Source organism: Ischnura elegans, chromosome 5 (assembly GCF_921293095.1).
Source record: "Ischnura elegans chromosome 5, ioIscEleg1.1, whole genome shotgun sequence".
NCBI lineage: Eukaryota > Metazoa > Arthropoda > Insecta > Odonata > Coenagrionidae > Ischnura > Ischnura elegans.
In genome coordinates, this window is record NC_060250.1 from 55048467 (window position 1) to 55064861 (window position 16395).

Sequence of the window (16395 nt, forward strand, 5' to 3'; positions counted from 1 at the left end):
TCATTTACGGGTCAACTTCAAGTTTGGAAAGAGTAGTGCGAATAGCACATTGAATCTTTAATAAATAGATGACGGTATTTAATTTCCGCTGGGTATATTTTGGCACAATGCCTTTTATCATGCCAAAACATTTTTTTGTAAGAAGTGAGTCAAACTATTTCAGACGTTTGCTGCAAGACTTATTCGTTGCGTATGTATTCACGCCGGTCGGAACGTTCGCCCTTCGCAAATAGAATTTGTTGGCTGGTTATTGCTGTGGTTCGCGGTCCAGGATGGGTTCAAGAAAAGTTAATCTCGGTTGGGATAAGGAAAATTCCAACGATTTACCAAATCTTGATGTATTTATGGTCACTGAATTTTTGAAAAAGGAGGACAGGTTTAACGCTCCTGAAATGCGAGGCATTTAGGCTAAGTGGTGAGTGATTTTGTATCAACACCTTATCCTATGTAATTTCGTAGATACTGCCGCAATATTAAGTTATTGCGGACTTATTATTAATTAATTATGTATGTTTACTGCAATACCAGGGAATTTTACGGTGACAATACGATTGGTTACGCACAAATCCTAAGGGACATTTTCAATAACATTTTCCTCGATGATCAGATCCTTTATCACCATTTTTCTGTGGCATTCTCTATGGACGACTTTGGTTTGAGTTTCCTAGCTCTCTTCCTGTCACTTTGGTTGTCAAATATCTTGGGAATTGTTCCAACTTTGGCCCTGAGCTTAATATTACCTCCCATCAATGTGTATTGCATAAAATTTTCGAATTCTTCTTCCATCTGCAGACGAAAACAAATCGGTTAATTTGAAAGACTTTTTTATTGAAAGAATTTTGGAATTTGGAACTTTATTTGTACAAATATGTAAGAAAATTCAAAAAGGGCATAATTCTTTAAGCAAACTACTTTCAGTTTACACATTACATAGGTCTACGCGGGAGATGCTATATTTTAACTCAGCACACTTTCTGATATGAATGAGGTACCTATTAAATTATTATAATATAAATATCAATTAGATCTTACAATACCTTAAAATGATCTTCAAAACAGAATATCATCGATAGGTAATAGTCAGGAGCAGCCTTGAACCATTTATTCCGTATGGCTTGTGCTATAGGCACGGGGATGAATATCTTCTCTTGGCTTTCTTTTCGACGTCGAGGTGCAATTTGGAGCAAAAAATCATTTATAATTCTTTTTTGAATTCATATTTTCCGTACTAGCCGACATTTCTGGGAAGCAAACTCCCCTGATTCCCGGAAACTCTCGCCACGCTAAAGAAGGCGACGGAATACAGCGATACTCCACTGCGTGCACTGCCTTGTGAGGTCACATCTCAATCAAGATGGAGGCACTGTGTTTCAGCGCTACATGAAATTTTCCGACTTTCAAAACGTTTTAAATACATACAGAAAATTCAAACGTTTTGCATACCCCAGATGCAGGAAATAAAAGCGACTACACTAATATTTCTTTTTAGGCTAAACTTTCAAATTCGGCAATAAATAAATTAGTGCACTTCCCTATACTGAAAAGAACATAAAGTGGAATTTCACCACGTGTTTCTCTGTGTGCTTAAATGTAGAGAGACCATTAAGGCCCCCTTCTATTATTGGGATTTCATGCTCCGATTTCTCTCGGAAAGTCTTTTGTTAATTGACGCTGATATTTTACGCAGATTTTCAATTCATACGAAGCACTTTTGTTTTTTGGCATTTCACCCATCATTAATGCCGTTTGGAATGATATTCGAGACCGTCCTACGTTTGCATATCCACGGCGGAGGCCGTTCTGCTAAATAGCCATCGATCGACTCGGAAACCTCAGAATGAATCACCTTTTAGAAGCAGATTTAAGCCGGATCGTATCACTCTCCACCGCTAGCGCGAGCAATTAGTTTCCTTTGGTACTCGTAATTACTGGAGAGGGATTCTTGATAGAAATTCTAGCCGGGCATCTCGGCGTTAAAATCTGGCGGCTTGAGCTACAACCAACCTCTCCACAAGTGGAGTGTCTGATCCATAAGTTATGTCTCAGATGAAAGTAAGAGCATTCTTCCCAGTTTGGAGGCTGTTACGTGTATTCGAGGTTCTGTGACAACTCTCTCTCCTGAAAATCGTAGGTCTGCTAATTCTTCGTTGGTTTTACTGATTATATGTAGCCCATGATTTAATATGTACCTATTTACCCTGTGTGTTTCGATTCGTAAATATATATGTATTTATAATTTGAAATTCTAAGATATGCAATAGTTGTATTCTAATAATTATACAATTATGGTATAATTATTAGTGTACTATTTCATAATTATACTAATTGAAAATAGTATTACTTGATAGTGGATAAAAATCAATAAGTATATATATCAATAAGTATTCCGTTCATTATGAAGTACTCTTGAACGCTAGATCTTGTCTTCTCTGCATTGGACAACATTTCTGGTTTGATTAAGTAGTTTTCAGACATTATTATGTCTCTCGCGCATGGAAGAGAAAATCTCATTTAAAACCTCTAGTGATCTCCCTAGCGGGAAAACTTATTCATTCTTAGTCGTTGGAGCCGTGGGGTATTGCGATACATCTTTTGCCTACATTTACTGATCTAGTTCTCGAAAGGAAATACGCTTCAGTGTTTCTTTAAAGTCAATCCGACGCTATGTGAGGTGACCAGGGAGAAGCATTCGAGCGATTTCAGAAGCCAATCTCATGGAGACGTAGCTCAACTGAGCTGCGTTTTTCAATCGTATGGAATGTATTCCGTTATGTTGACCCTCGGGTTTATTATTCCCGGGATTTCTTATGAAAGTTTCAATAAATTGCTCGTGTATGTACCTTTCACGGGGTATTATTTTTCCTTCTTGGAATGAAATTCAGAAAAATGCTAATGCAATGTACGAGTAGTAATGCACCTAGCCTTGGTACAGCAACATTTTTCAGTACGACTACATCGTGCGAAATTTAAATTAATGAGTTTTTTTATATGCTTTTTGGGATAGCGATTCAGATACTATAGCGCGTCTGGATTATTATGATATGTTCAGCCCCCCTTAGTACCAGTGGGCATAGAGGTACCAATAGGGTGGTTTCCAATTATTTTTTTTATTGTCTAAATCGAAAGATTATTACTCCTGGAGTACGCATTTCACGCTCATATATTTTCGAATGACGATATCTATTTTTCGCGATTAAACGAAAAGTGAAAAATTTCAAGCGCGCGAAAACGTGACGGCTAAGTAGGAATGATGGGAAAAGTCAGTGTGACGTATTTCTGGTTCCCGCTTCCGCCCTTTGAGGTGACCTTGAGGCGAGGCTTGAGCGCTGATACGACGCAGGCTGCTAGCAGGTAGGGCTTGGCTTAAATATGGATTATTACTACCTTATCAAACGAAGGAACCTTTCCGATCTTAGACAATTTTAATAAGTGAGTATTAAGAGATGTTTCCCTAAGCTCTGAGACTCATGCATGCATTGGTAATCTCAGACGATGTAAAACTCCTATCCTCTCGTTTAGAAACTATAACTATTTTTATTATAGGTCCCTGTGACGTCACGTGGAGTGGAATCGCATGGGCGCCAATCTGGCCTTTTTCAAAAAATTAAAATTGACCATTGCCATTCGTTTAAACCGGGATTTCTAAAACCAAATAATTTGTATGTTATGAAAACCCTAATGGTGGGTAACGAATAGCAATCAATGCATTTCGTTTTCTTTGATGCAGGAAACTACCCTATTCTCGCAATTAGGAGTAGCGGCTGCAGTCATTCGCGTGAGGAGTGAAATTAAGTCTTCCTACTCATTGATATTGTTGTGATTTTAAAATTATGACCATTAAATAAGATCCTTGATGGATCAATGTCATTTTTCAAGAGTGGATGAAATTATACCGTTAAATATAAATCAAATTAATCACTAACCCTAGTTTTTTAGTGTCCACGTTTCTGTTCCATGGCAAGCTACGCTCATTTTCTGATCAGTGACTACTTTTTTGCTTTCTAATACAATTGCAGTGAAGTTTTCTCGGGTTTCACACTGGGTCAGGTCCTCCATTTCTCCTTCCAACGTTTCGATGAACAACTCGCCCATCGTTTTCAGTTGTTGTTCATCGAAACGTTGGAAGGAGAAATGGAGGACCTGACCCGGTGTGAAACCCGAGAAAACTTCACTGCAATTGTTCGCCGGGAAAAAAAAACAAAAATTATATTTCTAATACAATTTTCCTTCCAAAAAACACTTTCGTCAAGTTTATGGTGAGCACCATCTTTGCCTGTGCTATCCTTCTCTATCCTGTGGCAGTATGAAGTCATCAAAAGTTGGCCAAAGTAATTTGTCAAACCATTCAAGTCAACACGATGTGGTTTGACATTTATTCGGTGTATTAATTCTACTCGAATCTATCGTTGGATTGAAATAGGTCATTCAAATAACTTTAGCCTTTCTGCCTTAGCCTTTCTGTCTCTTAACTCTCTTTTCTATTCAGACTTCTTTCTTCCAAATGTCTACTATTCCAAATTTGTTCCAATTTTTTGTCTCTTTTTTCATCCTTCATCCAACTTGCACCATCTCTCGTAATTTTCTCCCTACTCCTCGCACCACCCGGTGAAGTCCACCTTTCTTTGTTATTTATTTGTTAATACTGTGGAATATTATTTTACGTAATATTAGTAAATTGTTCTCTAGTTATTGTGAGTCCTCCGTAATTGGTCTCGTGCTGTTTTTGGACTGCATTAAATAAATAAATATTTAGCACGATGGAAAATCTCTAAATTTAATTTTATTTCGTAGCATTGCGTGACAAATGACTTCTTACACAGTAACGCAAAAGGGTGCGAAGTTTTATATACCAACGGAAAAATTCGCTGCGTAAAATTGATGTGGATTTTAAATATTTTTTATTCTATTGATGTTTATACGCTTAAAACTGGTGTAGATGTGAAAAAAGTTTTTGAATACTACGTATGTGGCTCTCTTTTACCTCTTTGTAATATGATGGATTTCGCAAAAAGAGATGGAATGAGGCCGCATTTCATTCGCTTTATTCTTTAACCCGGAAACTGCATACGATATCTATATCTGCACTGCATCTCATATCATTAATTTATAATTAAATTTTGTCACTATTATATTTCATTACACTAGTCTCGCTGGAGTTCTTGAACAAGTTTATAGTCGATCGTTTTAAAATACCCGAGACTAGTTAACGTTTCACCTACGAGGTTGATTTATTTCGTCATAATAAGTACGTTCTTGACCTACAGTCCTGTTCTCACTTTAATCCTGCTATTGCCTGTTACCCTTGTTTTGAAATGAATTATTATTTTATATCCTCAACGAACAGAACTGGAGAATTATTTTTGAATTCTAAACATGAATTTTAATATACGAGACATTGAAAGTTTGTTTGAACACCAAGGTCGTCGGATTTTTCACGGTTTAATAAATAAATAAGTAATTTCATTCTCAGAAATCTCGCGCGTTAGGAACCTTTTGTGAGCATATTTCTGTATTGTGCTGTTATGGAGGGAGTGGATTTGCATTCGTTTACAGAAAGTAATGAAAAGAGCTCGCTGAGCACATATTTGACTAAGCCGAGCGCTCTGTTATGTGGAGGAAATAAAACTTTTTATCGTTTACAAAGTTTGACGTGAGGTCGTTTGCGTACCTAATCCATCGAATAAATTACGTTCTACTAGCTTAGTATTCATTTGGTTAATGTATAGCAAATTTTTATTTTTATTTATAATTTATTTTAAACTTTCTGTTTTTATTTAATTTTAATTTTCCAAATTCAACGGAGAGAAATAATAGTTTACTTCCCTATTAGTTTAGTTTCAGTTTTCTACTTTTTTATTACTTATCAGTTGTTACATTTAGCTTGAATAAAGTAGCCATTGTATAACGATTATCTCGAGTGGAAATTCATAGCAATAATAATAAAATACATTTATTGCACTTTATATAATTCGAAAATATCCTATATACAATATCTACTTTGGAGCTGTAAGTTATTGTCTTTTGGTGGGATCACCTTCAGAAAACAACCGCAATACTGTGATTAACACATTATTAATTAAATATTGAATAACAAAAAATGTCTTCCTAATTAACTTTTGATGCATAAGTAATATTCAGTAGAAATGCGGTAAAGAAAAACATTGGAATTTCAATCCAATTAACAAAATCAAAAAAGGAATATGATTTGAAAATTCTTCTGTGAGATATGACTTCTAAGATATTTGGTTGGTTTGGTTGGTAATTAGCCAGAGTTTAACATGGTTTTGGAAATTGTATTTGTTGTTACCCTCTTTTATTGTTTTTGGCAAACAGATGTAAATTTAGATGCCCTATAAAAATAAAGCTTCGTTTAGATAAATTATCATTTGGTTTTGGTAATAGGTATGAAGTGTTTGCTCGTAGATTTATGATTGGGGTTTATACAAAGCTTTTGGGCGACTGCCATTGCGAAGGTAGAGTAACCTAAAAACCTTTTAGATGTAATAGTGCCTCAAGAATAATATATGCAGTTTGATAAATATGAGATGAAAGGGTGATCAGCGATCTGCTCCGGCTATAGCACGAGCGGAAAGCTTTTAGAGCTGTATTTGTATGTTTGAGTAGATTTTAAAATGCAATGCCCCAGCTTAATATACCATAATAAACCTTGTAATATACTACGAACGCATGATAAATATTTAACATAAAACTTAAAGATACCTTATTTCGAATGGATATTAGTATATCTAATTGATATAATTTTATTGGTTAGCTATTTTTTTCGGGTTTCTGATCTTAACATAATTCACAGCGTCCGGCGATATCTGGTAGAAATGTTTTATATCTATTTTATTTATTTTATTATATTCTCAAACCACCGGATACAGCTCTTACTGGCCATTTTGCACCGGGGTGTTCAACAAATGTAACAAGTAAACGTGCACAAACGACCATGCCCTGGACCGGGGAAACCTACCCAGGCGGGACTCGAACCTGCGACCTCTTGTTTGGCAGGCGAGAACGTTACCCCACCGCCACCGAGGCCGGCAAATAAGAATAAACTAAAATGGTAACCTTCCACACAATTTTATTTATGAAGTACCGACCCTGTTTCGACACGTAGTGTCATTATCAAGGTCAAAAATTGAAATTATTATTATTATTACAATTATTGATATTATTAATTCGTGATGAAAAGTACGCATGAATATAAATCGATAAGCATCAAAAAAGGACCAGCAAGAACTATGAATCTCCTTTCAAAAAAACTGAATAAACTTCATATGAGCCTATCCCAAAATCTTTCAACACCCTAGTCTATGTAGTCAGCCGAAATTGCGATGATAAAATACAAATATGTGCAACAAAATAAATGCAAATCTTAAGAAGAAAGGTATTGGAAAATGATATGAAATATACCGGCTCGTTTATTCACCCAAGTAGAGGCACAAGACGGTCTAATGTGATGAAATTGATAGGTGGTAACCGAGTAAAGAAGACTACCTTTTTTTCCAAATAAAAGAGTATACTTTGCTGTGTGTTTAAAAGATACCTCATTATCATCACGGAACAATGTTGTATTTTATCATCGCAATTTCGGCTGACTTCATAGAATAGGATGTTGAAAGATTTTGGGATAGGCTCATGTGAAGTTTATTCGGTTTTTTTGAAAGGAGATTCATAGTGCTTGCTGGTCCTTCTTTGATGCTCATCGATTTATATTCATGTGTACTTTTTATCACGAATTAATGATATCAATAATTTTAATAATAATAATAATAATAACTTCGTCTATATTTGTCTACCGAATTTAGGACTATTGCCTTGTCTACACTACACACTTAACTTAAGTGACTTCACTTAAATATAATCTTAAATGTGGTGCGGTAGCTACACTTGAGCTTTAAGTCGACTTTAGCACCGTGATTGTCTATATCGGGAAACAGTTATGTTGACAGATGAAGGTCTAGGAGAGCAATTAGTGATTCTTTGATCCAAAGCGACTGTTGTTTGAAATAAACTTCCAAACTCCGTGAATTAACCATTTTGGATTCAGAAGGTTAAAAGGAAAGACCGATTTCAGTTCCTGAGGGAACGCTATATGGCGAGAGGTGATGGAGTCAGAGGAATTTAGAATTACTAAGCGTGACTTCGTGGAATGACATATTCATAACGTAAACAAAAACACTTATTGCTAGTCAAATTCCACTGCTTTATTAAAACCATTGATGTTAAATTTCAACCATTAATTCCTCCCACGTCCAATGAAATCTTATCTCCCTCGGCATCCCTGGGACTTACATTAAAACCCTATGCAATAGTTTCAATGACAGTGTGTGGGAAGTTACCGAGTGCATTCGTTTACGTTATTTTCGATTATGACACCATGGAAAATAAACTGTTTTACCGGATCCTCTGCCGTCGTCTCATTGTCAGTCTTAAAATTCCTTAAAACGTTTCTAAGTTTTATAAATCGAGTTTCGCCGTGAGCAACAGGCATAGCAATTAGTTTTCACGGAAATAAAACCAACAATTATATGAGAAACACTACAAAATAAATTAGTCGAATTAATATCCCCAACACTAGAAATTAACTAACGAAACAGAACGCTCAATAACCACATCATACAATACAGCACAACTTAGAACATAATCAACGGGATAATGTGAGATGGGTATTATGTGCCATTTACAACACATGAAGAGCTTCAACCGTGCGGAAACAGTTGCCTACGCAATTTAAGTTGGGTTCTAAGATGACTTAAGTGGAGGTGTACTTAAATGAAGCTGGTGACACCTACACTACCAACTTAAATACAGAGCCAACTTAAGTAGTCACTTAAGTTACTAGTGTAGACCCGGCAAATGGAGTATTCTATTGCAATTAAGTTGATGGACACGAACATACATCCATGTCCTGGATGGGAGAAAATCTACTCAGACGAGATTCGAACCCGCGACCTCTGGATTAGCCGGCCACCGAGGCCGGCAAAAAAGGGCTCGTCCGGGATTTGAACCCGGGACCTCTCGCACCCGAAGCGAGAATCATACCCCTAGACCAACGAGGCGCTTAATGGTGGGTGAACAATTTACTTTATTCAGTGAAAATTAAAATCTCTCAATATTTTGCTCTTCTTAGAGTTTCAGTAGAAGTGAAATTATACAAATCTCTTTTATGTTGTGCAGGAATTACGATCTGTCATTAATTTCATCATTCTTGGCGTATAAAAATGTATTTTTTTCTCTGGTACACCTCGTGGTTTAGTTATCTTTCATCAGATTTAAATAAACACCGAAGTGAGAGATTTGGATAAATATGGAATGCAGTAACATGTATTATTAGCGTTCTAGTAATGAGCTATGAGGGCTGTCTGGTAACAATCTTGTGTCAAATAAATTTTCTTAGCGGAATATGCAAACGATCTTTCGTTATTTAATTGCTTTACACCCACGTAAAGAAAACTTCTAATTGTTCACAAGTAGTAAAGAATGATGGGTGATAAGAGGCACCTTCTAAGTGAGATACGGAGAAGAGAGAAAGTTTTTATGGAGCGAGTTAGGGGGAGGGGATATCGAAAGCAGTGTTAGAGGATAGAATGTTAGGTAAACGAGGGAGAGGAAGGAATAGAATATAATTTTAAGATAGAATATAAGAGGATATGTCTTATTGTAATTTAAAAAAGGAATTACATGCAGGAGGGGAGGTTGCCAGAATGCTTCGTAAGTTCTCCATGGATATTTACCTTCATAGGTAGAATACTTTTTTTTTTAAGTAATTCATTTATTACCAATTTCACCGAATAGAGCACATATTGGTCAATTACTTCGGGGTGTTCAATAAATGCAACGGTTGTATGTGCGCGAACAACCATGTCCTAGATAGGGACAACGTGTATAGAGGACTCAAACCCGCGACCTCTTGCTTGGCAGACGAGGACTTCATGTAATAGTAATAACTAATAGTGAGTCAGTATATTTCTTCAATAATAACTATCCGTAGCGCAACCATGCACGATGTATTGTGAAAGAGCTTTTACTCGCCGTCGTGAACAGATTTACTATTTATTTGTTACAACAAATAATTATAGTCCGGCACTCGGTGGCGGATTCTGGATAGGGACAAGGGATATGGTTGGCGAAGGGAAGTTGGAAGTTCTGGATATGGTTGGCGAGGAGAGGCAGCTTATAGATGAGATACAGAGAGGAGACAGGAGGTATGGATTGGAGGAGTACTTAGCGGGGAGGGAATGTCGAAAACGGTGTTAGAGGGTGGAGTGTTAGGGAAACGAGGTAGGAGAAGGAAACGAATAGGATTTTTAGATAGATTGAAAGGTAGTAGGCCATACAGTGAATTGAAGAATGCATTGTTGGAAGGAAAGGGAGGATCCCAGATCACATCTTTAGTACTCCATGGAAACCTACCTTAATCGGTAGAATACTATAATAATAATAATTACTTTTCTATTAATAGTGCATTACTTTACTAGGCTATAGCCCCTTAAGCCCCTCCACCCTCAGATCCGCCACTGTGGCACTCACCATATTATTCTCGGCTCGAAATTTTATGCCCGCCGAATGCGGTTCCCGCGATCGTTGGCGGGTAGGTGGCTCTGCCTCCGTAAACGACTCGCTCACGGCGCATCGCGGGCGAATAAATTTCGAGTGCGGCGAATATTACTGTGTGTCCGACGGCGGTCGATGAGTAAGTGGAGTTGGGACGAGGGAGCGGACGAGAGTAACAAACAGGCCGGAGGCGGAAAAATGAGAAAAAGGAAATGAGCACATGCCACCACGCCTTCCATGAAATGCTTTTGCCGGCGGCGGACGCTCCTGTAATTGGTGATCACTCCTCGCGGGGCGTGCGAGTGAATATTCCGACCGCTCCCGAGTCATATCGAAGTCCCTCGCTCATAATTCGTGCGCAAATTAGAATCAGGCTCGTGCCCCTGGTCCGGAGTACATATACTCATAAAATATGACATCGGCAAGAACGACACACATTTCGCGTGCTGAAAAATTCTTCGCGGGTTCTCCACCGCATTAGAGTAATGACGACGTTTCGACGGCGGTACGGAGTAGCTACCTCCTTTTTCACTACATAAATGACATCGGTAACAAAGAAACACGATTCGCATGCTGATGAATTCTTCTCGGGTTCTCTACCCGTTGAGAGGGACGGTATTGACGACGTTTCGACGCTGATATGGAGTAGCAAAATACATTTCTATGATATAAATGACTCGACTATGAGGAAACATAAAATTTCATGCTGATTAAGTCTTCACGGGTCCTTCACCGGTTTAATTGGCCGGTAGGTAGTGCCAACCTTTCGGCGATGGAATGGAGTAGCTAAATACATTTTTATGACATCGGCAACAAACAATCATTCACAGGCAGATAAATTCTTCATGGGGTATCCACCATTTCTGGGGTCCCTTGTGTTGACATATCATCGCTGGTATGATTCCCAGGACTCCATGGCTTGATTGGTCTTTGGAGAAAGCGACTGATTGTCTTAAGTAAAGTTTGCATCATAGGGGAGGAACGTTGGAGAGAAACTCGACGTCGGAGCTTGTTTGTTATGAAAGGGGACCAGAGCTCTGCATCCCATCCGACATAAGTTATGCTTTACTTGAAGCATCATCCACAAAGTACTCGGACCCGCCAGGGTCTTTGAAAAGTCTCTGTCCACGCCGTAATTTAAACATGACCCCACGGGGTGGAAGCTCAATACTACCTCTACAATAATACTACTTCTCAATACTAAATAATAAATCTAATTCAGTGAAGTTTCTCCATTAATTGTAAATTAAATCTCGCGGTTAAAGGAGGTTTTCATGGAAATCACATGAATTTAAGCGAACACTCCAGCCTTTCCGAATTCCAGGATTGTATTTCATTCCTGAACTGGGCATAAAGTGCCTTATCCTTTCGTTCCAGCCATTAACACGTTAAGTGCGGCAGCCGTTTTCAAAATTCGTTCCCGGGGGCGGAAATACTTTTTCTTCGGTTTTGCATTCGTTAGGGTATATGATGCAATGACCTCCATCTAAAATATATTTTATTGCTCTTTTTTCTGAATTATGACGAAAAAATTTTATGACGCACCGTGTGCGTCATCCGCCATGGGTAAGGTATATGGTGATAGGCAACCCGCATCACATCACCACTCGCGGCCGCCCTCATTTTTTTAGCTAAAATGTACTGCTGTATTCGCTATAGAACTTCATTTTAGATATTTTATTGGTTTATATACTTTTAGTCGTACTTATTTTTACTGTGTACTCAATTTACAGCATACGGAAATTTAAAATTTTGCAACAACTGGTTAACATCTTCCAGGCACTATTTGCGTCGTTACTTTACATCTGATGGTAGTGATGAAACATAGGGTGCAATTTTAGGCCTTAAAATAAAGATTATTAAATAATAAGAATAATGAATTAAAAATATCAAATATTTTATTAGTCTTATATTACAAATATGCATGGTATTCCCTGAAACAAGGTTCAAGACATAACCCTGGTAGCTCTGGGCACTCAGGGCAGAAAGTGCTAACATCCTTTCTCATTCCTTTGCTGTAGCATACCCTGCATCTTTTACGCTGACTTCGTTTTTCAGAACTTTTTGATGGTAAGTGGTTCTTTTTATTTTCCCCTAGAGGCTTTGGTGCATCTCGGATCATTGGTATAGTGTTCTTATATATCAATGAGGCGATAACATTATCACGAAACTCAAGTAGACTACGTGACCTTCCTCCATACTTCTTGAATAAGCAATATGCATTATTCATCACTAGGTTTAGCAAATGCAAACCTAATTTCATGTACCATCTCAACGATTTCCTTTCTAATGGATAATAAGCCAAAAGTTGATCCATCCTATCAATTCCACCCATGAATTGGTTATATTTCACTACCATTTTGGGCCTCCTGGATATAGTGCCAAACTTTGTTTGTACGTCAACAAAGTCTGCATCATGCTCTGATGATATGAGCAAAATCTCTCTCTTGTCTCGCCACTTCATCACACTTATTCCCTCATTAGTGTGTCTGCTGAACGACTCTCCCCTCTTTAATTTCTTATTTACTACATCTAAAGGGTTATTTTTTCGATTCCCCTGAAGTGTCCCAGTAACGTATGTATTGTTTTGCAAAAGATGCAGACACAAATTAACGGAATTATAAAAATTGTCCATATATACTGCATGCCCTGCGTTGAGAAATTTTTGTAATAAATATTTCACTACTTTATCGGTATGTCCACGCCCACCAATGACACAATCTTGAGCTCCTGTGTAGACACAAAAATTCAGCACTAAGCCAGAGGGCTCACTCAGCACATATAATTTTAATCCATATTTATGTCTCTTACTCTTGATATACTGCCTGAAGTATAAGCGTCCTCTCCGTAGAACCATAGATTCGTCCAAGCTCAAGTTCTTTTCAGGATAGTAAATCATATTCATATTATTTACAAACGCGTCAAGTACGGGACGAACTTTATAAAGTGGATCTGTTGGTATTGCATCATTTTCTTTAGGGTTCCGGCTAAAATGCAATGCCCTCAAAATGAGCATAAAACGGTCCCTTGACATGTTTTGACGGAAAATTGGAAAATCGTATAAGTTTGATCGTTTCCAATAGTAAGGAATACGATTCAGCCGTATATTGCCCATGAGGAAAAGCAGCCCAAAAAAAACCTCTAATTCATCCCTCGTCACGTCTTTCCATTCGGTAATACGCGAACGAGGTAATGGACTTCTTGAAAGTATGTCCACTGCATTGGCATTCGTCTCTCGGATTATGATATTTACAAACTCGTCATTGGCAACTAAAAAGAAAAAATCACTTGGGTCCTGACCTGTAAGTTCCACTTTGAGTCCTGGTCTTCCAGTGAAGGGAATTATTATAGAATTTTCTTTGATTTCACTCCAAATGAAAGAGGAGGGGCTATCAATGCGCCCGGGAGAGGAACTAACTGGGTGAGGAACAATCACTTCACTCCCTGCTTCTCCTGAGCTGTCGTCTGACTCCGTGCTCTCGTCCCCACTGCTGGAGGAAACATTGTATTCTTCATCGGAGTCTAGCACAATTTCGCGGATGACGTCCTCTGATAATTCCCTTGCTTTGCAGCGCTTCTTTGTGCTCCCTTGACTTCCAGCGTGTGATGAGGACGGGAGGAGATTATCTGGTATCTATGCAGAATGGTCAAAAAGAAATACAAATTAGTCTATCAGTAAAAACATGCATAGTCTATCGATCATAATACATATACTTGGTCTCTGGGGACTAAACTTCGTAAACGGTTTTGTACAGTAGGGTAGGAAGAAACATCTGTAAGATTGAAGCCATGGTTTGGCGGATTGAAGGAAAGGCTACGAAAAAAATATCATAAGATCTATATTGTATGTAAATAGAGCTACAGTAGTTATTTCGGTTGTAAAAATTATTAATACTTACAGAAACATCTCTCACTTCGCAATCAGAAGGCGATGTCCTTTTCTTTGACCTCCTACTAGTAGACATTGTCAAAGTAGTATCCTCCGACCCCTATATAACAATGTTAAAATAGATGAATTACTTTTAATATAATAAATACATCAGTAACATAGTTATTAACATAAAATTATTTATGAAGTGAAAGGTACTTACCGTAATCTGCGTGTTCACCAGAACTGAGGAATTCACCGTCTTCATACAACGGTTTACGCACTAGTAACTGCACAATACTGCAGAAAGTTACACGTAACCACATAAAAACCTGCACGAAGCACACCTAATACTCAATTATAACGTTTATACATTTTAAAAGAAATTTTATATCGGAATATATGATATTTTATTTCACATACATTGAAAAAATCAGTCACATATGACGTTCAAATTCATTTTATCGCTAAGGATATACTAATTGACAAAATTAGAAACGAAAAAATGTTTGTTATAGTAAAAACTAAGAAGATTACGAATATATAATCAAAAAGAGCATTCCTGTGAGCACAGAACGCCATCTAATTATTACAGATAGAAGTTACGCTTGACGCATATGGTGCGTCGTCCGCCCCTGACAAGGGTACAATCATGACGCACATGTTGCGTCATCCGCACGCAAAGTGTTAACTCAGTTGTCTCCCGTCCTTTTCTCCACTTTCCCAAAACACGACCATCTGACTCAGTATCCATCACTGCGGTATTCTCTCTTAATTACACGCTCTAAATAGTGTTTCATTTCCCTACAGATCTAAAAAAAACGACCAACCACGAAAATTAGGAAAAGGCATTCCCTGTTCTAAGAAAAAATGCATGAACCATACATTTTGAGAGGATGGCCTCTATGCGTAGACTAAAATTTTGCGTTATAGTGTGCTCTCCTGCCGTATATCACGACGTGCATCGGTTAATTAAGTTGCTTCATTTTCTCGTTCATTGGAACTGTTTTTCCTCTATTGCGTTGCATAATTCAAATTTTGCTATCATATCATTACATACATGTCCTTTCTTTTCGTGCTCTACTTGCCGATCAGAGTGTAGATAGTGGAAAATTGCCGGATATAGGGAATTTGGTGTAACCATATCTTTAGAAGGAGTGAAGGTTAGAAGGAGTGTCATAGAATAATACGGATCATTCCCCTGAACTCCCTCAGATGGTTTGGTCTCACCAAATTCTTTTTATCTATTTTTTTCTCAAATCTTTTTATTATTATTTTTATTCTAATGTTTTTTAGAGCTCAAGTTCAATTCATTGTATCATTTTTTATTAATAAGTAAATAATAACTCTTTGTTTATGTAAAAATATTTGTTCCAGCTGGCTGATCTATAGCCCCAAAGGGCGCGAAGAATGCTTAGGACCGATCTATCTGCCCGTACAGAGTTTCTATTTTATTTCCGGTTTCGGCTATTACACCATTTTCAAATACATGTATTTGAAAATGGTGTAATAGCCGAAACCGGTAATAAAATAGAAACTCTCTGAATTTTGTGGAAGCAACAAAGTGTTTTTCATTATTAATAAGAAGGGCAAATAAATATACATATATCCTCAGGACATTCAGATTGAAACTTTAATAAAATGTGGATTAAAATCGTACAAATTAGTCGAAAAATCTCTGTCATTGTTCGCGTGTATCAGTTAAAAGAGGCACTAAAGGGGCCCAAACCTCCATTGGGGTGTTCGGAAGTTAGCTTTAGTTTGCTTGCATTTTTTATGCCTATTTTCTACCCGTATTTCCTTACGAGTGTGCTAGGGTTGAAGTTGATCTCACCTACTTTCCGAGAGACGATCGTTTGTGAGACAAATGAAGTAGAGTGACAAACAAGGGTAGATGACTGTATTAACATCAATCACGCTAAACTTAATCATCTGTGATAAGGGTCGCAGCATCCGGTTACTAT

The 16395-nt window shown here is 37.6% G+C and overlaps 1 protein-coding gene and 1 non-coding gene across 2 annotated transcripts in view; both read right to left on the reverse strand.

The window, feature by feature from the left end:
- LOC124159695 (piggyBac transposable element-derived protein 4-like) overlaps positions 1-14822 on the reverse strand; it is a 45063-nt gene extending 30241 nt beyond the window's left edge. The window contains exons 1-3 of the mRNA XM_046535605.1: positions 14655-14822; positions 14463-14552; positions 13375-14197 (exon numbers count right to left, since the gene is read on the reverse strand). Coding sequence (XP_046391561.1) covers positions 13375-14197; positions 14463-14552; positions 14655-14699 — 958 coding nt within the window. The 5' untranslated portion in view covers positions 14700-14822. The remainder of the gene's footprint in view (positions 1-13374; positions 14198-14462; positions 14553-14654) is intronic.
- On the reverse strand, positions 8997-9068 carry Trnap-cgg. The gene has a single exon. It is a non-coding gene; the product is annotated as a tRNA-Pro (tRNA).
- Positions 14823-16395: the final 1573 nt, after the last annotated feature.